Source organism: Metopolophium dirhodum, chromosome 4, assembly GCF_019925205.1.
Source record: "Metopolophium dirhodum isolate CAU chromosome 4, ASM1992520v1, whole genome shotgun sequence".
NCBI lineage: Eukaryota > Metazoa > Arthropoda > Insecta > Hemiptera > Aphididae > Metopolophium > Metopolophium dirhodum.
The window spans coordinates 22,419,637-22,446,043 of NC_083563.1; the positions used below are offsets into that span (position 1 = coordinate 22,419,637).

General features: G+C 27.8%; 3 protein-coding genes across 3 annotated transcripts in view; 1 reads left to right on the forward strand and 2 right to left on the reverse strand.

The window, feature by feature from the left end:
* LOC132943668 (kinesin-like protein KIF19) overlaps positions 1 to 26,407 on the forward strand; it is a 56,567-nt gene that overhangs the window by 1,380 nt on the left and 28,780 nt on the right. The window contains exon 3 of the mRNA XM_061012696.1: positions 2,822 to 2,890. Coding sequence (XP_060868679.1) covers positions 2,822 to 2,890 — 69 coding nt within the window. The remainder of the gene's footprint in view (positions 1 to 2,821; positions 2,891 to 26,407) is intronic.
* On the reverse strand, positions 11,353 to 13,159 carry LOC132942901 (vitelline membrane protein Vm26Ab-like). Its single transcript, XM_061011608.1, has 2 exons — positions 13,006 to 13,159; positions 11,353 to 11,945 (listed from the first exon to the last, which is right to left on the reverse strand). Exons 1-2 carry the CDS (start codon positions 13,015 to 13,017, stop codon positions 11,574 to 11,576), a joined length of 384 nt encoding a protein of 127 aa, XP_060867591.1. The 5' UTR covers positions 13,018 to 13,159; the 3' UTR covers positions 11,353 to 11,573.
* LOC132942868 (cuticle protein 16.5-like) lies at positions 21,941 to 23,147 on the reverse strand. Its single transcript, XM_061011544.1, has 2 exons — positions 22,994 to 23,147; positions 21,941 to 22,547 (listed from the first exon to the last, which is right to left on the reverse strand). Exons 1-2 carry the CDS (start codon positions 23,003 to 23,005, stop codon positions 22,152 to 22,154), a joined length of 408 nt encoding a protein of 135 aa, XP_060867527.1. The 5' UTR covers positions 23,006 to 23,147; the 3' UTR covers positions 21,941 to 22,151.

Below are 26,407 nucleotides of genomic sequence, written 5' to 3' on the forward strand. Positions count from 1 at the left end.
ACCAAAGGCGCCAGGTTCTTAAAATATCATTCGGGACTAGCTTAATTATAATTATAGTATAGGATGACAATACTAATTTTTCATTGAATTTACCACTTTTAATAGCTCTAATTTATGATTCTAAGTGATTGAGTGTAGCGATAAATATATCTATTTTACAATGATGTTTTTTTCTGGAAAAACAACCGGACGAATAATTTTCTCAGGAAGAAAGATATTTTGCACCAGTAATTCGTTTGGGGGCTGAGCCGTGGATCACTCTTTTTTGGGGGGCTGTAGCATATCCCATACACTCGGTGCCTATGATTGGTCTTTATGTGTATGATTATCCACATGTGTTTAACAACTCGGGCATTGTACACTTATAATATGCTTACCACTGACCACTTACACTGATCATTTTTTCACTTTGACTGCAGTATCATAATATATTATTATACTTATATTATAGATTAGCGTTAGAAGACGTGTAACGGAACTCGTTGATATAATATATTATATTATATATTTTTTGTTTGGTGGATGGGTGTGGAGATGAAAATGGGCGGAATCAGGTGTGGTCACAGCAAGGAGCATATTATATTTGCTTCTTCATTATTTATAAAAATATAATAACCCCCCGATCAAATTTAAAATCACCAACACCGTATTCGTTTAAATTCTTTAAACTTCCCGACATCGTCTCACGAACGTGTTGTTTCAATCAGTATAATATAAACTATAAATATTGAATACGCAACACTATACCTAGTATATATCGTGGTTTTTGTCGTTGCTTGATTTGAAGATTAATTTTTTTCTTTTAAATGTATATATGGTAAAACCATCAAAGTACCGGTATAAATATACTATAGGTATTCAACTCATCGAGAAGATAATACTCGAACAAAGTTTTGATCAATGTCTCGAAATGCCATGGGAATACCTAATATGTATCTATAACTATGAATGGTTTTCGGCGTGTGAACTAAATACTTAATAATTAATAATTAATATGCATCTTCGTATTAAATTGCATATGAATATAGTATCTATAATATTGAGATAAGAAGATAAAAGGAGTGGCGTATACGCTGTAATATGTCGTATGTTTATTAAGGATTTATTTTATCCTTTTGCAATCGAAATATGAGTAAAACCATGTACATGTCTCTTAGTACTAATAATTCCGAGCGGGGCGACGGCAAAATTTTTATCTGTTGTTTATAAAATGTACATTTACTGAATTACTAAACGTTTCAAATACAGTCTGTCTACATTTAAATTTTCGAACGTAGTATTTTTAATTTAAAAAAATTGATGATAGTTACAACAAGTTTTTTTTCAAAAAATCCCATTATTACGAATACCTATATTTTATTTTAAAATGTAACGCCCACTTAAGTTATAATAAGCTATAACATTTTTTTTTTTATTTCAACCACATGGTTTTAAATTGCGTGGTTCAACACGAATAAACATAATAAATAATAAATAAAATTAATGTGTTATTATGTATATGAGGTAATTATTAGAAAATTATTCCAATGTATAATCTAAATAGGATCAAAGACTTAAATTCCAACTATAAATTTGATACCCATTCATAAAAAAAGGTTTCTTGATAACGGAAAGATGCTATAGATTAGGTAAATGTTGTGTTAATAGTTAGATAATTTATTAAAAAAGAAAGAATACTAACCTACCAGCTGTTATAGTTGCCACTTTTCCAGTAGGTACCTATAGAAGGTACAAACTGGCAACTACTAACAATATCAACTTGAAAAATAGTAAATATATAACATTTCAAACTTTTCATCACACTTAAATTATAGGTCTATTTATTTAAGGCGTTATATATAAGGTATAACTCTAGATTTAAATATACAATCAACTTGATACGTTTTAAAATTACTGTTTAATAAATAAACTGAATTATATAATGTAGAAGATTACATAAGTAATCTAAATAATTTAATTTAAAAAACAATGATGATTACATTTTTCTTTAAAAAAATAAATTGTGTAAATGTTTGTTTGTAGGGGGGGGGGGATACTGTTGGTTTGTAAACACGTGTGTGGTAGTTTTGGCAGAATTTTTAGTGGGCATCCGTGGGTATCTGCCATGCCCGGGTGGGGGATGGCGGCACTTCTCTCCGGACACCGGGACTTCCCGAAGAAAAATGCCGCCCGTGAACCGAGGTTTGAACCAGCGCCGGTGTGCGTCACAACCGACGCCTTAGTACGCTCGGCCACTCCGTCCACCCTAAAATTGTGTAAATGGTTGATCATTGAATATACGAAATGTCATATAATGCATTAACTATTAACTATTATATAAACCATATCATATTAATTATCATAGGTATATTGTATGATATGATATTAAAAATTGTACTTAATTATATATATATATATACAATACCTGTACACTGTACACAATGTACTATATAGGCATGTTATTATATATAATATATATATTATGATATTATAATATAGCATATCTACCTACGTTTTAGTGACAAATAAATTAAATGATATGAATAAATTACGTTTTAAATTCTTATTTTACGACCGGTTTCTTTGGCGTACTTATTATGTTCAATGAAACCAATTACTTGATATATTTTCATAATTCTAGCCCTTAACGCTCTTATTCGTTCGTTCACTGAAATCATCTCATGAGCGAAAATGTTCCACTCCTTTACTCGAGTCTCGAACTGCCAAAATTCAATTTTAACAGACTACAACTCGTTATCACGTACTAACTAATGTAATATGATGATTGAAAAAAAAACATATCTATATAATTTATAAATTTAAAGTTAATATGCTGTTTCAGGTGGCTGTGAGAATAAGACCATTATCAACAAACGAGACGGATCGAAGCTTGTACGTGGTCGATTCCAAGGTAAGCTGTTTAATCGCGTAATTTATTGGTATAAAAATATTAGTGTATGACTCGAGGCGTAATGCTTACGACTTTACGAGGCGACATGTGATTAGACACTATTTAGTATTTAAATTTTACATAGATAGGTAAACCTAGATATTAATACATTTAAAATTGATTTTTATCGCATTATTCTATTTACACTTGTTTTTTTAAGTTGAGAATAAACGTATTGCAAAAATAAAGAAATAATATTATATGTAATATTTGAAAAAAAAACAATATTTATATAATATTATTCCTAAGAAACGCAAACGTGATGAATGAATTTTCTTCTTTTAGAATTTAGAATACTTCCAAAAAATAAATATCAATATATTAACTTGATTATAAATTAAATGTTATTAAATTTGCATTAAATGAGCAACCTATTAACGTATACTGTGTAGTTTACTGTAATTGTTTCAATAATATACTTAATTATTTTACTTATTTCACTATGTGTATAAAATATTTTATAATAAAACTAGATACCTAATATATAGGTGCAATTTTCGTATATAATAGGACGATAGTATAATTTGGAGACACAATTTTAGATACAAGTGAAGTTGAACAAAGATTGTAGGTAAGCAGTTTTACCGTTATTACTTATTAATGGCTTGCAGGTATGTAATCTTTTATTGTAAGCTTTAGAATTGGTGAATAATAGCTTTATTGGGCTCGGGTATCAATCGCTTTATTTGGAATCACATAAAGAATAATTACCCGGAGGGCATACATACTTTTTATATAGGTAACTATTATATACTATATATATACTGAGTTGATATCGTTTATTGGCTTATTAATATTTAAAAAAAATAGAGGTTATACCTTTATTAAAAAATATGCATCATATTAAATAACAGTCCTAAATCGTTTAATTTAAATTAAATAAGTAATGAAAATATAAATAAATTAAAATCGGTGAAATTATGATAAAATCTATAGATATTACACATAAACTAGATAACAGCATATTATATGAAATTAGTTCTTTATACTCCAACTAATAAGTAATAGGTAATATTAGGTATATATTATGAATTAATAGAAAAATTAAAAATCATAAATTAAATTAACTTCAAATGAAAGTAGCTAGTAGCCAGTAGCCAGTATAATATGTCGTACCCGTACCTATGCTGTATCCGTTTGTTAATAGCAATTAAACCATTCAGTGTTAAAATCTAATTTATTAAAATAAATATTACCAAACTCAATAAAGAAAAAGATATTTACTAAATTCAAATTTAATTATTTTTTCTTTCAATTTGAATAGGTTACCTATTATTTAATTCACGATAATTCAATAATTTAACAACTATATTATTATATAATAGTAAATATATTTTATTTCATTTTTGTATTGTTATAGAAGTAGGTACTATGGATATTGGATAATATGATATTTTCAATTATCAATAGATATAATCAATATTCGTGTCTAACAAAAAATAAATAAATAACAATTCAACTCGACCATTAAATATTAACGATGAAATGATTTTATACTATAATACAATTTTCTATACGTGTTATTCATATATTTCGAAAATATTTATAATTTGCGTTTGCATAGTGACATATTGATATATATATAGTAAAACATACAGTAGTTTTACCGCGTCAAATGCCATTATAATCCTATAATTAAGGGGTTCGTTGTCACTTATCGATAAATCATAATTAGGATACTTTTATAATATATATAGTATATACATAATATTGGTTCAAAATTTGTTTAGGATTTCATTTTTCAATATCGATCGTACTTAATTGTATAATTAGTATTGCAAAACAAATTATTATAAAAACGATTATTATATTATTATAAATAAACTTGTTATGTTATCATACAGTTAAAAATATATAATATTTTCAATATTTATTTTTTAAATAAAATGTAAGTTACAAAATATAAATAAGTAATAATTACAAGTAAATATGAAAGGTAATATGAAACATATTATAAGAAGTAACCTATACCTTTTCGAGTTTGTACAAATGTCTAGCTCTACAAAATTTATTTAGAATGGCATAGAACTCCTGTAACAATATTAACAGCTAAATCCTAGCTAAAACCATGGCCCATGGTATGCGCCACGGAAACCTTTAACAGTTTAACCTGTATAATTATTGTAGTAGGTACCTACCACCTACCTATAATTTATGAACGACAACAACTGTAATGATTATTATTATATATATCACTTACTAGCTAGAAATAAATATCTATATAATATATAATACTATAATATTATATACATTTAAAATTGTTTGCTTGTACATATTTTTATCAACCATTATTCATATAAGTATTATCTTATCATAAGGGTAAGTACCTATACTTAACTTTATAGCAATATTCCTATACTATAATAACTTCTACAAACCAATAAAAATGAAAGTACAAAACACATCTTTTGAGTATTTTGTACAATATAGGAAATATGAAAACACAACATAAAATTAGCAGTAGGAACCAATACGTATTCTTATTTTTAATTTATTTGAGTGAGTATATAGTATAAAACTAGAACATTTTAAATTTTAAGTATAGGTATTCATTAAAATAATAACGGTCTTAGCACTATAAGCACTAAGGTATATTATATTAATTGTAGAAATTATATTTGATTTAATATAAGGATAATCTAACGAGCAATACGACAATATAATTATTAAAGTTTTAGCGCCACTCTCGGAGAATATTCAAAAGTGTCAGTAAATCCAAAAGTGTATTAATTTATTTTAGATCTTAGTGATTTAGTTAATAATTTTACTATTTCATCTCTATAATCTTTTAAAAAGTCAGTGATAGTATTTAAATCGTTAAAAATTAGGCATAAGTTACAATTTTTATAATGATAGTTAAGTTCAAATTCCAAAAAATGTATCACTACTGGATTTTATACAATCACACAAAATATATAATATGTATATGTTTATATCTGTTAGACATATTATTAGAAATTAAAATCTATTCGTTATAATAAAATAATTTTTTTTCGTGAGGACACAGGTCGGTGAGTTGGTGAATAATGTGACTTTTTGAAGTACCTGCTGCATGGTGTTTAAATTCTACTAGTCATGCAACTATTGAACCATAGTAATCAAGAACTGACCTGAATCCATTTTGATTAGATTTTCAACCATTCTTACCCTATTTAGGGTAGTGTTAATTTTATTACCTCAATTGAAAATATTCATGGTGACCTACTTTTTTGGGGGTTATATGGTTTTTGAAGTCTTGTTACGTTACGTTTATATTTATGAGTTTACGTAATTCTTTATGAAATGTATAAAACACATACCTATTTTTAAAGCATAGGTAATACATATTTTATGTTTTTAAAGTAACAAATCATAAGATTTAAATTTTAAACAAGTGTTTCATCATAATTTCTTTAATTTTAAATAACAAATAATTACAAACCAAATTGTCTAAAAACAAAATTGTTTCTAATGTTTCTATTGATATGCCCATTCGCAAGTTAACACTTAACTGGTACAACAGTAGTATGGTAGATCTTTTTTAAATAATTAATTTTACTTAGGTATGACTTAAATTTAAATTACAGTTAATAATAATAATTAATTCAGTTAATTATTATTTTTATTTTACCAAATGTTTTAATTTAATTTTTAATTTTTTCATAAGGTATATACAATCTATTCTTATTTAAAATATTAAGCAAATGTGAGAGAGCTACTCATGTAAAACTTTTGAGGGAAGATAAGCCACCTATTAGTGACACTATACCTTTTATTTTTTTTATTTGTATATTTTTAAACTAGATTAGTTTAATGATCATTTAAGATCATTTAGACTTTTATACCAAATGTATAAAAAATTAAACTTGTGTTTACAAGTATTTACTTTATTTCCCGACTGCGGGGTAACAATCATATTATGAAAAAATAAAGTTGTACTGATTGAGGGTAAAAATTATCTAAACATTTCAAAGGTTATCATTATTATTATGAGTTATGCCATTAGGCAGTCGTTCCAGGATCAACCCACCAGCGGTCGACGTTTTACACGACACATCAAATATTGATTTATTTTTGATGATATAAGAAAATATACTTATTACTATTATAGTATATTTACAAAAATGGTGTCAAGTAAAAATAAATATAATTTTGTACCAAGACTTTAAAGTAATATTATGTACATCCCAAAAATACTGATACACTAGAATCATTAGAAGATGAATTACTTTTTGAATATGCTTTAAAAATTTCACAGAACTCCAAAATATCAAAACAAATTTGTATGAACAATTATTTGAACTATATAATGAGACAGATTTTTGTGAGTGCACAACATTATGAATGTATAATCTAATCAATAGGTAAAATAAAATATAATATAATCAAAGGTAAAATAAAATATAATATAATCAATAGGTAGATTTACGTAATAGAATTAATTGATAAAAACAAACACGCTTCATGTTTATTATGCAATTATTTAATATTTAAAAATTACAAACAAATATTCAAATATTTAAAATTAGGATACCTAGTCTTTGTGCTGTTTTTCATTAAAATAATAAATATATGGTGGGATTTAGTGGTTTATAAATATTTATCAATGTTTACTGTAGGCATAGTAATATTTAGAATGAATTGTTATTTATAATATAATAGTTTGTATAAATGTTTAATCTATGAATTTGATTCATAATAATTATTACATTATAGTATTAATTTCATTTAATTTTCCACAAATTGATTTTTAAATAGATTTTTGGTGTGTCACAATATTAAAAATAAATTTTAAAAGACTGTTAAAACGGTACCTACATATTTTTTTTATGACGCTATTATATTTTAATTTAGTTTAACTGTTGCAAAAACCAAAATTTAAAAATAATATGCATAAAATAGCCAGGAAAATAATATGTTACGATTGTAATAAAAATATGGTAATAAAAACGTACAAGGGGCGAAAATTCGGATCAATTGTGTGACTTAATCATATAAGCTGGGTGACTAAAGTATATATTATACTACCTACATAATATTTTTCTATGTCTCACTTTCCATTTTCCCACTATAGTCACCAATAAAATAAAAATGTATCAAATTATATTATGATAAATATTATTTTCATTAGTTCGAATGGTATGTACAAATACCATTTAAACAAATCTGATTATTGATTACAAATTCATAAAAGATACATTTTATACGGTTTTGTAATAAAATCAAATTTATTGTGGAACGTGGAAGTACGATATTATATCACTAGATCAGTATTCTGTATCTGTATCTGCATTCTGTTAGAGGGTTTAAAATAAAATAGTGACCAGTGGAATCGTATAGTTAAACTGAAATGAACAGCTATTTGAAAATAAGTTATAAATATAAATTCAAATGTTTGTTTCAAAAGTAATTATTTATCAACTATACTTTCATGTAACTAAATACTTAATCAAACAATTAAATTATACATCATAGTGTTATACACGTATACATACAGTTCTACCTTTATATAAACATAATATATTTTCGTAAAAGTACAGTTAAGAGTGAATTATGTTTACGCGTTATTTTTTACAATTTATACTTTCCTTATAATTAATAATTAATTAATCTTTTCTTTATACCTTTTAATCGAAAACATACTTTACAATTGTACAAGTACCAACATCTTTCTGTGAATAAATCTACCGTAAATTATTAATACAAATTATAATAGTGATGAGTTCAATATAATATCTTTGGTCCCAGGTAGAAAGGGCTTAAGTCAATTTAATCAACTTTTCAGAACAACTGTTTGAAAGTTTGGAAATTCCTACATGTTTTAGAATTACAACCATGAATATTATAGAAATCATTTATGTATTTTAATTAAATTCTATGTACATTTATGACTTAAAATTCTTGAATTTATAATTATTCATAGACTTAACTGTAGTTAAGCCTTTTGGATTTCACTCTTTCTGACTTAAGTCTTTTTTTTTACAACATAAGCCTTTTGGATCAAATAAATTATGACTTATGTGATTTTGATCAAAACTTAGATATTTTACCTTTAATAAAAAGAAACTCATTATAATAATATCTAGTAGGTGTTTAAAAACAAATTAATACTTAAGAATATATTTTTAATCAATAGTACATTATATAATATTTTGATAAAAAAATTTAAGTTTATAACAAATGAGTCTTAAAACATAATAATAAAAAAAAGATTTTAACTTTTTTAATATAAGAATTAATAAAATAAATAGTTTTCCTCCAGATGGATCTTCAATGTCATCTTGTTGAAGAACTAGTAATATTAAAATATAATATAATATAATTAGATAGGTACCTCAATGATTTTATTAGTTTAATAGTATTTTGTGTATTTAATATTAATAAATAGTATTACAGCGACTATTATCATTCAATAATTACTATACAATAGTAATTATTACAGTAATGCAATTCAGTATTAAGTTACAATATAAGTAACTTTTTAAAATGTTAAAATAAAAATAAATTAATCACCTGTTGGAGAATTATCATTTATGATGTTTTTTTATAAAAGAGTGTTGCATCAATTTTTCAATATCATCTTCATGACCAGATAAATCTGATGCATCACAATCCCTTGATTCAGGTTTATAGTCTTTATCAAGATCTGAATCATCTACATAATCTGACATGTCTGTTGGTCATAATATTAATTAAAATAATTTCACTTAATTTGTTACCCACAGTTAAAATGTGTATTTCTGAATTAGTTATAGATAGGTACTTTACCTGAATCATCTGATGATGTTTGTTTTTTTTTCTTGTTAAAATTACTTAATTCATTATAATATTTTGTGGCTGTTAATTAAATAGAATATTGAAGTAAATATAATATTTTTTATTACTTATTTTAATAATATATTATTATTATTATCATTAATTGGAATATTTACCTGGTGAAGAACGCTTTGATGAACTGGTCATTTTGACCATTTGAATAGTTCTTCTTTTCATAATTGTTTTTTTACAAAAAACAATTAAGTGTAAATTAAAAAATTAAAACAAGGCAAGTACTTATACTGTTTACAAAGGAAACAATAATAATTAATAAACTAAATTGGAGCGAAAAGTTTGATAAACACCAGCATTTTTACATAAGTTATACAACAATACCGTGGTTACTGGTTAATAATATGAACATTTTCAAAACATAATATTATTAAGTTATTTAAAAACAGACAATAATATGATAATATTATCTATACTATTTTTGTACAATTAGTGATAATAGTAATTATCGGTTTTGTTATTATTATAATTATCATGAGAATTGTTGATATCACTAATAATGATTTTGTACTAAACATTTTATTCTTGACTTATGCTATTTATAGACATATGATAATCATGCTACAAAAGGCGTAAGTCATAATAAGCCTTTTATACCTGTACAATAAATTGATACAAAAGGCATAAGTCATATTAAGTCTTTTATACCGGTACAATAAAGTGTTACAAAAGGCATAAGTCATGTTATGCCCTTTCTACCAAACTTAAAGTGGCAAAACTCCACATACGCCCTATTTATTTCTTCAGTAATTTGAGTAACAATCGTCATTGACTTATGCCAATTAGACCAAAAAAATCAGCGAAAATCAAGCTTTAAATATACGGAAAAAACCATTTTTGTCAATAATTGACTTAAGCCCTTTCTACCTGGGACCAAAGATATATAGTTCTGAAAAATGTTTTTTTCTAAAAAGAATGTTAATTTCTATAAACTTATATTAACTATAATTTCTGATTTCATTCTCATACGAATAACAAAATCCATAACACTATAGTATTGTACTATTGTGTGTATAATGTATGTATATATTATGTTTATCTACGCGCTGAATATAAATTATTTAATATAATTTGTTACCTGTTTCTATTATTGATTCATCAACCTATATTTTTAACATATTAATTTGTCAAATACTATATAATGATTCATCGGTTTTACATTGACAGTGATAATAATATATTTCATTGTAGCTGTACAATATAGCTATATAGGTGACAGGTGTATATACTGTACTTATATTAAAACAGTGAACCTTCGGGTGGTGAAAAGTACAGTAGCTGAATTCACGTTTCTCTTGGTGTGCCTACCTACGTCGTATATCTATAGTTGTATATTATGTAAATAATATGCATGATGACAAAATTATTGTAAACATATAATTCTTTATGTCATTTTCAAGACATATACGAATCACTACCTATAGTTTTAATAATTAAACATAAAAATTAATTTTAATAGCGGTTCAACATTTTCGAGTTTTTCGTAAACAATGTCGACGCTACCCAAGTACGAGTACCTAAACGTAATGTTGTAATTGGTACCTAATCAATAATCATTTATCGACTATAATAATATATTAAAAGTGTGTGAGATTGAAAAGACAAAACACAAAATATATGATTTTAAGATATATTTATTTACAAAATAACAAAACTACAAGAAAATACGTACCTATATTAGTTAGGTACAGTGCACTGCTGTGAATAATTTTTTTTTCAAATACAAAATTATATTTAATTATATTTATGTGTTTTCGTATTACGGTATATAACATAATTGACATAATAAAGGTGTATAACAATAATAATATGTCGATCCTGAAGAAGTTGTCGTCGATTAGTAGAAACCGTATGGTGAAGCTGCATAACCGTATGGGTAAGCTCCGTAAGAAGATACGTATGAAGAAGTGTACGGGGCGGCGACTGCGTAAGGGGATGCTACGTATGGGGCGGCGTACGGTGCTGCGTAAGGGGCAACATAAGAGGCGGCGTAAGGGGCGGCATACGGAGCAGCGTAAGGGGCGGTGTATGGAGCTGCGTATGGTGCTGCGTACGCTGGAGCATACGGGGAGGTGATGAGTGGAGCGTACAGGCCACGTTTGCTTCTGTCGGTGGCAGACTTGGTGGCTGCGGACTTGTCGGATGCGGATTTGGCTTCTTCGGCGGCGGCGGCGAAGCACACGATCATAGCGATGAGGGCGAAAGACACCTGGAACAATACAAAATTATAATGTAGTAGTGTTTCAACGAACGAATAAAATCTTAAATCTATCAACAAAGAATAACGTCATTAATCGTATCGCGAATTTTAAGTGGACTAACTTAAGCACACTATACCTATACAGCAGAGTGTCTTAGTCCAGAGAAGGATCTAGGAATGAAAAAATCTAAACCATGGGGATTAGACACAAAATATGCTACTATTATTATGATAGGTATAGTTTAATTTTTAAATGCTAGTAGTTTTGAAAAGAAGTGTAAACCTATAAAATATAAAATATTGTGAGTAATGTTATTATATTTGTGTGACTAATACAAGTATTACACATTTTTAATAAACTAATAAACGAGAGGGTATCATTATTGGAATATGTAGTTTCAATTAATAGTGTGATCCACGCTATACACTCGTACATTGTATACTTACATATCGGCTCGATTACTAAAGTACACACTTCTACCAGCCTATACCGTCTAAACTTACACAACTATTTTGTTATAATTTACTTAATGGAAATTAAAAATATAAATCATACTTTAAAATATTAAAAATAAATCGGCTGTATGAATTGGCTATTGAAAATATTTAAGTAACACCATATCAATATTTTTATTTTTTATTTACCTAAGCTAAAAAATACTAATCGTCTACTATAATCTCTGGAATTTAACACATCAAAAATTGAGACCAAAATCATAGTCATTTCAAAAATGTATTAATTACGAAAAAAGTTATTGAGGGGACAAACAAAGTGATCTGTCTAAATAGGCAAAATTTTAAAACCACATAGAACCGTATAATTGGCGTCGAAGAAAATAATCACACACGCTATGTTTAACTATATTAATATAATATGTATAAGTACGATTATTTTAAAGTCAAAGACGAATGACAATATATTATAACGTTATATAAAACGATGATGACGTATTGACGTGAAAAATAAAAATATGGACAGTGTTGTCGATGATCATAAAAGGTTGAAAGTCTTAAGTATAACGATAGAATGTACGGCTTTAATATAACATTATACATATAAAATACGTACTTGGAATTGCATGGTGATTTTGTTTTTGACGGGTTTGTTGCTGTCTTGAGGGTTTTCAACGAACGATGTGTACGACCGTAGATTGACTGATGACCACTGTTGGTCTGTCAGCCCCTTATATACGGTCAGTTCGATCGTCTAACGTCCGATTGTTATTCTCTGCGCACCACCGACAGTTGTAATTACGACACCGTCGTCGTCGCCGACGAATGATGATGCCAAAACAATAAATTGTAATCACCGATGGACGGTCTGATAACACAACAAAAATGTAATACATAAGTTATACTTCAGCAGCATTTGATGAATAACATATACACACGTTATTGTGGTAGGTTATTATAGTATTAACTTATTACTTATTAGTTATCATATATTTGTGCAGCTATACGAAAATGAAAGACATCAGAGCATAATAATTTCGTTATAAATATAACTTCAACACGTCATTATAACATTATAGTATTAACAGTGACGTTGATATTGATCATTGATTTCATAATAATAATAATTGTATGGTAATGTACATTGCTGAAATTCCTCTACAAAGATTTCAAACTGTGATGTTTTTCAGAAGAGTACCTATATTGAATTATCAATCATATGAAAACGTATAATACTACAATAATTAATAACAGACAAAAGTACTCAACAATTTCAAATAAATAATTTAGATACAGAAAAAAAGTTCAACTAGACGGTCAGACACAAGTAGGTTTTACTTTAAACCAGTACATTTTTGATCTTCGATTATTTAAAATACTATTTTCTATATAGAAAAAGTATCTAAAATGTTACCCTACTATACCATAGAAGACTTATACAATTATATTCATTGAGAATTGAACACAGCTACTAAATAAACTAACTCAATTGGCAAATATAATACTTACAAAAATAATAATATAAATATATTACTTATTAAGTTTAACTATTGTTAATTTATTATTACTATTATTATTAACCAATAAATATATATTTTTAACCATAGTTTATTTATGGTTTTTGAATAAAGTATTATATTATTAATATAATTTTAGTTTATAAATTATAATATTAACTGTGTAGAATTTTCTCATAAACATGTTTAAAAAAAAAAAAATAAGTGTTAGCGAATAAGGGTAATAAATTGCCATAGTAACTTATTATACCAGGGTATTCAAACTTTGCGTCGCGGCTTCATGGGGCATCTCGAGAGTTGGTCAGGTAGCCCTGCCACAAAAGAAGAAAAAGAATAATAATGATGGTGATGATAATTTTGGCGTTACGATATTGAAAATAAGAATTATTAAAAAAATTGTGTTATCGGTGACACGTGCTGATAATTCATGAATAATATACATTATAAACACATATTAATATTATCTTTTGTTGCCATTAATGATTTTGGAGCAGTAATGTGTTGTGAAGAAACGAAAGGTGCTGTGGGATGAAACAGTTTGAATACCTCTGATTTGAACTTAAATAAATAAATTGTTTGATATTATTTGTGTATTATAATATATTTTAAAGTGTTAGGTACAATAATAATTAATAATATTAGCTATCATGAATAAGAATAATGATGAATTAATTATTCATTTTAATGACAAATTATTATCAACCGCAGAAAGTTTTCAAATTAATTTTCTATCTCTTCAGATTCGTTTAATGTATTCATTACTTATAATAATTATTTTCTATTATAATTATTTAATTAATTATGTACTATTTAAATTAAATAAGTATACCCATTACAAATTATGCATCTAAAATGTATTCGAGATACATAAATACATTTACGTTAAAAAGAACATAGTTCCTATAGAGTATTACATCACAGAAAGTAAAAAAAATATCGATTGTTTAAGTGAAAACAGGACGTGAGACATTCAGGCTGCATCGCACTCGCAAGGTCATCACCGTAATAAAAATAGTAAACTGTAGCGTTGCAATCCTTAAAAAATGCACTAAGAATTCCTAATGCCCATCGTGATAAATTGAATTAATATCTTCTCTTCTCGATGAACTGCAATAATAAGCTCATTGACATTTATTTTTTCAGTACCTGACAATAAACGTTGGTAGAAATACGTCAGAAAAAGTTGAACTGCAGACTGTGTAATAATAATATATAGTTTGAGTCTACAAAACTTGACAGTAGACTCTTCATCTCTAGTTGGTAGTTAAAGATAAAAACAAGAACTAAGAAGCATGTAATTTATTGGCAAGACGATTATGGTCGTCATATCGAGTGTTCGGATGACTTAATATTTTTGCTAGTTTTAATTTTATAACATCTAACGCTCACACTAATAAAACTTACAACAAATTATTTTAGTTCCACTTTAAAACTGAATAATTTGAGTAAAATGTTAACAGATATTAACTGTTCATTACCCCCCCCCCCCCCTACATAATTTATTTGTATTGCTAACACATTACATTATTATAGAATTATACTAATGGACACACTCTAACTATTAACATGACATAAAGCACTGGAGTGTCTTAGCGTTTTACATATTTTACTGATGTCTAAAAAAAACTATAATAATATTTTATAACTTTGATGTATACACGAAGAAACAATCAACAAGCGTCTTTCAACTCGTTCGTCACCACTTTTGGCGATGGCGCAGCATCGGTAGAAATCAACGTTCAGTATAGGTACCTTACCTAATCAAATATTGTATATTGTCCCTGGTCCATATTATAAATTCTAATCAAAGTAATGAATATATTGATTTTACAATATTTTTTTTTTATTGTTTTTGTGCCTGTCATCACTTTTGGAGCTCAAGGAACATCGATTTATAAATTTAAAAAGAGATGAAAAAATGTACGATTATCATTCACTCCTAAATGTCATTAAGCAATATAATAAAATTTATAACTGAAAATTAAGGTAATCTTTGAAATATTTTAGGTGCCTAATAGGGGGAGAAGGGTTTCAACCCCCATAGCCTCGCTGTAAAATATCTTATTATATATAATAGATACCTATATCTTACATGTAAGGAGTAATAAGGAGTCAATAAGGAGTCATTATTTTAAAAATATTTAAATTATTATATTTAAGCTTTTGCCCGTTAATACAACGTGAACCTATATCTTAAATCGGTATTTGCTCAAAAGTTAATAACAATGATATAATAATATAATATTATAAAAATACACAGATTTTTAACACAGTTATTTGAGTTGTTTTGATCAAGTACTGTCAAACTAATACAACGTTAATAATTTGTCTGCCTGTCTACAACCAAGCACCGCCACTCGTCTACTACGTAACGTTCTTTTGTACAATTATTATTTGTTATCCACATTTTACACATATTTATTCTATTTTTGTGATTTTTGAAATAAATGACTACACAGTCTGATATTGAATAAGGTTTTTGGATTGTTTGCTCAGAGTAACTTAGTCTCAACTGATTTAAAGATATTACAGTATAAGTGAAATTATTTTTTTTTTATACCTATACCTACGCAGAAATCGGTGAACAAATGTGAAATCAAAATTATGTTATCGGGAAGAAGAAATTGATTGGCAAATGTTGGAGCGAATGTTATTTGAAAAGTTTATATAATATATATTCTGGGTGATTTACCAAACACATCCCCCTTTTTTCTTCAATAATGCAGTTATTGAAAATCTGATTTTTTACATTTTTAAATAATATACTCAAAGAGCATATATTCAAATTCTTGAGATTTATTGAAACGAAGTTTTTTTTTGTACTACTTAAGGATTGTCCTGTGCAGATACAAACTTAAAACTTTGGTTTTTAAAATGAAACCCTCCCCTTTTCAAGTGTAAATTATTACCAAATAAATACTAGTTTCAATATATTATGTCTATTTTATATTTTTGTAAAACCATTTATAAGGACTATTATCCTTAATACAAACATTTTATAGCTAAGAAACCATTCATTTGAATTTTGAATTAGGCACATCAACATTTTCCAATAAATTAACCACCGAATAATTTACAGTAACAAATGAGAGTTCTCATTTGAAAAACAAAAGTTTGTATCGCCACAAGACACTCCTTAAGTAGTACAAAAAAATTCAAGAATTTAAAAAATTTGTCTTTGAAGTAGATATATTTAAAAATTTTAAAGATCAGAATTTGAATAAATTAATTTTTAAAGAAAAAAATGGGGGTGAGTGTGCTTGGTGAATCACCTTATGTATATATTTTTATAATATTTATAATTTATAAACAATTTAAAAAGGACAAAAACGACAATGTTATATTGAAATAATATGAATAATATGAATATATGATTAATATTATTATATATAATTATATTCAATCATAATAACTATTTTATTTAGCAGGTTATAAAATAATAAAATATACCTGTTAAAACCCACGTCAAAATCGGTTCATTCGTTTCAAACCTTTCCCAGACAAACAGACTATAACAGACAGACAGCCAAATTTTTCTGTGCGTGTTTCATGCAATATTACATTTAATCGTGTAGCTGCGCTTAAAAATCACAGCTTACTTAACATTTGAATGGGTACTTTTAATTTGTAATACGCAAAATAAATAAAAAGGGAAAAAAATAAAAATAAGATAGTTTTTAATTGCTAAGAGTTAATTTTCCAAAGCTTTGCGGAAATAACCCTATAGAATAAGCTATATAATTGTATCCATATTATAATTATAACCTGGCCTCACCTGTTAGAAAATTAAGATTTTTCCAAAGAAATCTCTGCCAACTTTATTCAAATCAAGTTTCCGTGACAATTATAAAATATATGATACAATATTGAAATTATATTCAATCATAATAAACCCAATTTTTTCAAAAATACCTACCGTATTACTAATGGTAAATTAAATTACTATAGTAGCAACATAAATGTTTAATGAAATATAATTGTGAACCCGCTCACAGTCGATATTTGTATACAATAATTTATCATTGAATTCAAATTCATCACATTTATTATAGTAACCCACTCATTATTCCTTCTGTATTTACACCAGAGTAGTACTTATACTTTCCCACTTTTTAACTCAATTTGTATATACCCTATATGGGTGATTTTTTAAATATATTCAATCTAGTTTTTATGGTTAAATTATATAAATTTATGAAATATTATTTTATGGGATATATTCTATACCCAATGAAAATCGTCACACTGTGCGTTACTCAACTACATTATATTTTGAACGAGGTTTAACTTTGATATTACAAATGTATATGTATACAATTATAGCAGTAAGTAATCGGCTTCGCATTTCTTATATCTTTGTATGGTGATGTTCAATAGGAGTAGGCTTATTCTGAAAGCCTAGTTTGGTTACCCAGAGGCAGTATTTTTAGAGGTTTAAAGAATACCTACTATTTAAAAAAAATCCATAGTGGTTTATGCCCTATCAATGGGGATGTCCATCTCTTTCTATAAGTATGTAACCTTGTCCGGAAAGATGTACTGCAGCCTTAGTCCACACATATCATACATATAATATTTGGAAATTAAAATATGGAAATGTGATAAATAACACCGATTACAATGGTCAATGGACTATCGTGAACTGCTGAGTATGAATAACAATCACTTAAAGGAACCTTGTGAATAATATAGAAAATAATTGTGACATACTGAAATTATGATATTATGTGTCTTACACTCTTACCTAATACCTTATATAGTTATATGTTATATCGGCTCGTATATCCTCGGGAAATGGATGACGCGTCAAGTACACAAAATATAGGTATAGACTATAGGTACATACAAGCTGAATTTCAATAGTTTTAAGTAATATTAACAAAGAATAAAGGTCATGATGCGTATTTATAACGTTTTTTTTTTTATCAAGATGCATGTGGTACCTACTAATTTAAATAATATGTACCTAGATATCGTGTTTTACTGCTCGACACGTGTGTGGCGCTCTTTCAATACAACAAAACGCTCAGTAATCGTTCAGTACAAAAAAAAATGCACCACGCAGTAGTGTCGTGTTCCGCATGATGGTATATTAAATATTATATAGGTAACAAAATTTCGGTGACACGATACCTACATAATATGTATATTTATAATATTATTATAAATATACGGAACACAACAGGGGCGGATTTAGGTATTTGGTGGCCCCTGGGCGGAATATATTGTGGGGGCCCCTTATACATAAACAAGGAAATATATTTTTTTAGATTATGTTTAGTGGTAGTAACAATTAACTACTATTTAATAATAAATAATTATAAAAACAATCAAATCGATTATAACTAGTATATTAAGTAATATTATCATAATATTAAGTGTAAGTAATTAAATGAAAAATAATAAATAAAAATAATAAAAATAATAAAAATAATAATGTCAAGTAATTAGAATTAAATGCCTGGAACTTTTCTTAATTGTATTTGTACAAACTTATCAATAATGTTTTGAAAATCAAGTTTTCTTAAAATATCAGACTCAGAGCTCATTATCGCTAGTTGATTGAGCCTGTCTCCGTCCATAGAAGTACGCAATCTATTTTTTATGTGCTTTAAATTAGAGAACGATCTTTCACTACTGCTGTTTGTAATTATTACAATCGACAGTGCACACCGATCGCGGACGGCATAAATTATCTTATCTAGATTTTTAGAGACCGTTCATTGTCAATAAACGTAAATACATCTATTATTAGATAGTAAAATAAAAATTTTTAAATGTCCAAAAAAAGTTCAATATTATTTAATTAAATATGTGTAAATATAAATAAAATATTTTTTCTGTATTCTAATTTAAATATCATAAAATTGTGGGGGCCCCAAATTTTTGGGGGGCCCCTGGGCTGCAGCCCACTCAACCCTCCCCTAAATCCGGCCCTGGAACACAACACGGTGTCGTGGAAACCAGTGTTAGAGTTCCCGAGTATACCATAATATTTTATATTGTGTATGGAATATTGCAATGTAGACCACCACAGTCGCCGAAAATTCAGAAAACACGTTATCGACGGCGCCCCATCTATATTTCCTTGTTGAACCATATTCAACTGTATATATAAGGCATAGTCTACATACACTATAGTACTATTTGCATAGGCGTAAAAAGGAGGGATTTAGTGGATATAAGCACCGTCAACAATTTCATTAACCCCCTCAAACCGTTCCTACAATTTTTTTTTTTTTATTAAATTCAATATTATAATATTAGGGCATCAGCCCTACCCCTCAAACAAATCTCAAATGACTATGACTGTACGGAACATCTACGCATCGTTTAAAATTGTCACTTTATATAGCAACTTAGCTGTGACCCACACCGCTCTGAGGTAGCTGCCTCGACGGGCCTCAAGAAACCTAAATATATTATAATTATTGTGTGAAACATTTTTTAATTTACTCGACCACACTTGGTACCTATTGGATATCAGTTATCTGGCTCTAGTGTTCTACTGTAAGTTATGAACTCGTATAAAAATTGATTTTAATCGGACCACTCGTACAATAAAATTTAAATAAGTACACAATTTATCATAAACGTCATAACTCATAATTAAAATATATTCTAACGTTTATTATATTATATTTTAGATTCTGAGCAGAGCTATGAATGTATTGATTTAACAATGATGTGTGTTTTTTTATTTGTTTGTATCTGTCATCACCTTTAAGAACAGTAAAATGCTTAGATTTTCTTCAACAGTATCTTTTCTGATAGGAAAGTAAATGGGTGGTTTTTTCTATAGATGTCAATAAAATTGTATTTGTTTGGACAAAAAGCTTGAAAATCTAATACTAGGAAAAAATATTAAAAATACAATACTGGCACACATTTTTTTTATAAGCATTTAAAGTTTGGATTTCGACAAAATTTATCAAATTTAAAATTAAAAATTATTTTATAGGTATAAATTTATAAAATGTTCAACTTTTATAGGTAAGGATTGAAAATTTAAAACAAGGTTCCACGTAAGTAGGTAAATAAATTACTTTGTTCACAATAATAATCATAAAATATACTTAGTAATATAATATCATAGGCTGATTAACCATCTTCGCTCAGAATTGGTTTTCGTATCAATGATATTATATCATTGAATTCAAACTTAACACCATCCATTACAGTGACCCACTTGTATTTTTTTACCTACTGTACAGCAGAGCAACACCAACTTAAATAATAAATAAATGGAATTGTAATATTATAATAATACTAGCTGATCCCGCGCACTTCGTTGCCCGTAAGGCGTAAACAATTACAACTCTTAAAAAAAATGTGATTGTTCAACTCATTTTGGGTGTAACTCGCTGCAGTAAATGCAACTCAGCCACCCTGGTAGGCAATCTGACTACGTCGGATCTAGGACAATGTGCGACAGCATATCAAGTAGACAATCCACCTGCTATAGCCTATAAGTGCAACTTAGCCACCTTGATAAGCAATGTGAGAAAATTCGATTTGATGCATGCTTGTACCTGATCAGTCCGAATAGTCAATGCTAACCAATAATAAATAAATACTAATTTCTACTAATTCTCTATTTCTACAAATAGTAACCATTTATAAACAAAAATGTCCATCGTAAATCTCAAAATCCCTGTTTGAGGCGTTTGAGAATTGAGAACCTCCCCGGGTTGAGCCAACTGGGTCCAATTATGAATATAAACCATTCAAGGACCCACTCAAGCACACACAAAAAATTTCATCAAAATCAGTGGATCCGTTTAGGAGGAGTTTGAATACTTACATCACAGAACGAATTATATTATATATTATGATAATATATAATAGTAGTGCGTGTAGGTACTTTTACAAAAGCACAAAGCCACTAATATGAATTCTTGAAACTATACACAATACACATTTCTTTGTTTTAACTATTCATATTTTCTTGTACCTTACAGTTAGGAAAATTAACATTTACCATGCCAATCCAATATATGTGATGATCTTATAGGAAACAAATTGTGCAATAAGTCATTGGAAAAAATTAAATTTTTATTTACATTTCAACAAGACATATTTTCATATTTTTGAATACATTCCAATCAGGGTTAAACAATATTTTATTTTTATAAAGTTATTTCATTTAAAAGTAACTCGACGAGGCAGCACAATCCATCACGAGACGTGTCGTCGTACTTTTTTCCGAATATAGCTGAGGGTAATCACGTGTGAAAGCGGCCGTTTATGGGTAGTAAGTGTACGGGGAAGCCAGGGTCTTGGCTACGTACGGGTAAGTGGTGTACGATGAGACGTACGGGGCGGCGTGTGGGGAAGCAAGTGCGTAAGGGGCGGCGGCGTATGGAGCGGCCACGTATGGTGCGGCGGCATACGGTGAAGCGGCCACGTAAGGTGCGGCGGCGTACGGTGAAGCGGCCACGTAAGGTGCGGCGGCGTATGGTGCGGCAGCCACGTAAGGTGCAGCGGCGTACGGTGCGGCGATGGCCACGTACCGTTTGCTACGATCGGTGCCTGAAACGGAAGATTGGGCTGACGTCGAAGCAGCTGATGATTTGACTTCTTCGGTTGCGGGAGCGGCAGCGGCGAAGCACATGACTGCGGCGAGCACTGCGAAAGTCACCTGAAACACGCACAATTTGCAATTTTTTTTAGTAATTTAAAAGTTGATTATAATATGTGGTGATTAGGTGTTAGATGAGGTATCCGTATTATAGCTGAGTACTTGGTAGAAAGAATATTTATAACAGCCTGATCGTAATGGATTTTCGCATGAATTTTCGCTATAAGCGTTATTAGGTTGTTCCGAAACATATATTAGAGTTATATACTTTTGTAAAATAATATATAATATGTTGTTTATACATACGTCTATAATGTATTGTATAATAATTATGTGTATAATATTGTATTATTGGGTATTCACATTATTTAGACACACGAAAAATAAAAAAAAAGCCGTAACAATATAGGTAGGTAGTACGTATATATTATCATGATCGCGAAATTTTTGACGATCGAACGGTGTCGTTTGAAATATATGAACGGAGAACTCATGATTCGACTTACTTGGAATTGCATGGTGATTTTGTTTGTGAGTTGACTCGATTTTCTACGTTGAATGATTGCGACTGGACACAGACGAAAGACTGATACTTACCACTGGCCAGATGATCTGTTTTATATCATCCGCGTTTAACTCAGTAGCATTGACACCCATGAATTACTATTCTGCGCACAACATTCATATCCAATTAGAAAACGGGCACCAGTGCCAATATTATGCGAAACAGTCCAATACGTTACAAGTAATCACTGATATTCCAGTAACTAATCAAAAAAATATTAATTTTGTATCTACATCGATAAAATTTACAATTTGTACATCATACGCTGTAATTGAATGTACTCGATGAAATATTTCAGATACCTGTGCACAATAACTGATAAATAATGATCGATTAGTGTTATGCAAACATTTTAGATTTTTTAATATTATACTTTTATACCTAAGCATGATTAATATTTTATTTATTATTGATTTATTAAACTATCAATATCGAATAAAGAACATTTCTTTTTTTAACACTTTTCTTAAGTTTGGTTTCACGTCTGTCTGTGATCAAATCTTGCGCGCTCGATTTGAGGCACTTTTTGAAGATGAAAAATTCTGAAAATTGGTATAGACCTTGGTCTTGGATGACAATACAATAATCCGTTGTCATTTTGGGACATGGACCAAAAAAAAAAAAAAGGATTGTCCCCACGACGTCGCCGTAATATCTCTCGCAGATATTGAACTTTCTCTCTTCCCCAAAAAAAACCGCAACCTCTTACGAAGCAAGTATAGGCGTGTCCTATCCATTATTATAATATCTATGGTAACAACGGTAATTATTACCAAATAACATTATACCGGTATTCTGATATAGGTACCGAAAACACCGGATAACATATTTCTTAAACGTTTAATAAAAATATTTACTTTCAACTAAAAAGTAGAAAATAAAAAATAAAAAAAAAAATTTTAAAAACACACTTTTCCATAAAAACATTTAAAAAAAAATTTTAAAAATTGCACTAAAAAGACAAAAATAATTCTCTGTACTTAAAAATAATGAAAAATTTATTGATGAAAAATTTAAAAGTGTGTGGTGCATCATACAAAACATTAAAAGCCGAGCTAAGTCTCACATACACTTCTTTGTTCAATCCTGTTTATAAGATAGTGACTGGCAGTATATGTCAAGTATAAGAGCAAAATAATGAAAAATTTACTGATGAAAAATTTAAAAGCCAAGGAAAGTCTCACATACACTTCTTTGTTCAATCATGTTTATAAGATAGTGACTGGGAATATATGTCAAGTGTATGAGCACCACACACTTTTAAATTTTTCATCAATAAATTTTTCATTATTTTTAAGTACAGAGAATTATTTTTGTCTTTTTAGTGCAATTTTTAAAATTTTTTTTTAAATGTTTTTATGGAAAAGTGTGTTTTTAAAATTTTTTTTTTTTATTTTTTATTTTCTACTTTTTTTTTTTAATTTGTTAAATATATTGTGTACTTTCACAAATAAGTGAACTCGTAAAACAAAAATGCATGCATAAGATTGTTATAAGATATATATATATAATATATTAAGATTATACTGTTGTCTGTTTCATTTTTAAATTCTAAACATTCATATATTTTAATAATAGATATAGGTGCCATCTATGTATGATACCTATACGACTTATCCATACAGTATATTATGATAATTAATTGGAAAATCAGTAGACCTAATTCAAAATATGATGCAGATATTCTAGTTCAGTTTTTTAAAATGTTATATACATATTAATATTAACATGGTCTAAAATTAAATTAAAAAAACTCAAAATCTTTTTTTGGTTTTTAAAAATTCAAAAATAGTCATATTATAGAGTTAAAAATATGGAGAAGAGCACAATTTTTAAATCAGTTGAATTTTGAATGAATGAAAGAAACTTATATTATGCTATATTATAGTTTTCAGTTTTTCACACTTTAATAACTAATGCTAATCCAATAGGTAATAAAGAACAGACTACTCGTTGAAATTGTATGTAATACTTTTTATTTGTTTTATAATATTGTTTAATATATCCACCATGAACTGCTATGCACAAGTCAGTTTCATAGGGCCGTGTTTTTTGTAACGAAATTAGAGTTATAATAAAAACATGTGAGAAATATTCACAGGGACGAGTTTGTTTCAAATTAAGTACAATATATACAATTCAATATCATTTTTCTAAAAACCCGTAGTTCGTTTATCTAACTAAATAATTTTTACTAACATATTGTATATCCGCCACTATTCTCACAAACATTAAAACGTAACCGCCTCTAACTTCGTAAATCTTTAATGACACATTTAATCAAATTTAATGAAATTTTTCGTAAAAGTAATATTAAAAAAGGGGGAAAGTGTGTAACGCTCTACTAAACAATAATTGTCAAATATGATATTGTAATGGTGATGTTAGATTTTAATATAATGATAATTCATTGTATACGAAAACCATAGACATAGATAAACAACTAGATAGTCGACTACTATACAACATTACAACAGCCATGCAATGTTTTGAGGTTGTTATAACCATTTGACTAAACGTCAATGTTTAAATTTTTATACGATCGTGCAAATTGATAAAGACGAAAACTTCTTTGAATAATTGATCAGGGATCTAGTAGATTGAACCGTTGTAATTGACAGTCGATTGTTTAGTGTTTTAGTCTTAATTTCTTATTAAAAAATTAAAATTTAACTATAATAGTATAATTTATTATGCAATTATACAGTGGTTCATGATTGTTTTAATCACAGAGAAAAGCTGGCGATGTTTAATCACAAAAAAAGGATTTTTTTTGTAATTTTATATATTTAAAATATATATTGTACATTCAATTAACTAAAATAATATAATAGTAGATAATATGTTATTAAATAACTAAAGCCTATAAGCAAAAAACCCCCTCATAGCTGCTCTAACATTCCTAATAAACAAAATACCATTCCCATCACTTCCACTCCTTAATTAATTAACACACGCATCACATATCTTCTGATCATCCATACCATACTTAATAAATAAATTCTTAATTGTATTAAAAAACTTGTAATAACTAATAACATGTTAATATGTTGACACATTTGAAATATAATAAATTAAAATAATAACACAAAAAAGTTTCACATTTTGCATTAATTTTCAAAAACATAATAGATATACTGAGTCAATAAAATGTATTAATGTTGTTTACTGAAACAAGATATCAAAAAAAAATTTATTTACCAATAATTTATCTATAATAATAGTCAGTAGGTAGGTATTATATAACTGTAGTCTGTAATAACTATGATTATCATAATTTATAACTAAATAAAATACATTTTCAAAAAATACTGTGTTTTGTTTTGTTTGATTTATTGGTAGGTATCTATAAATA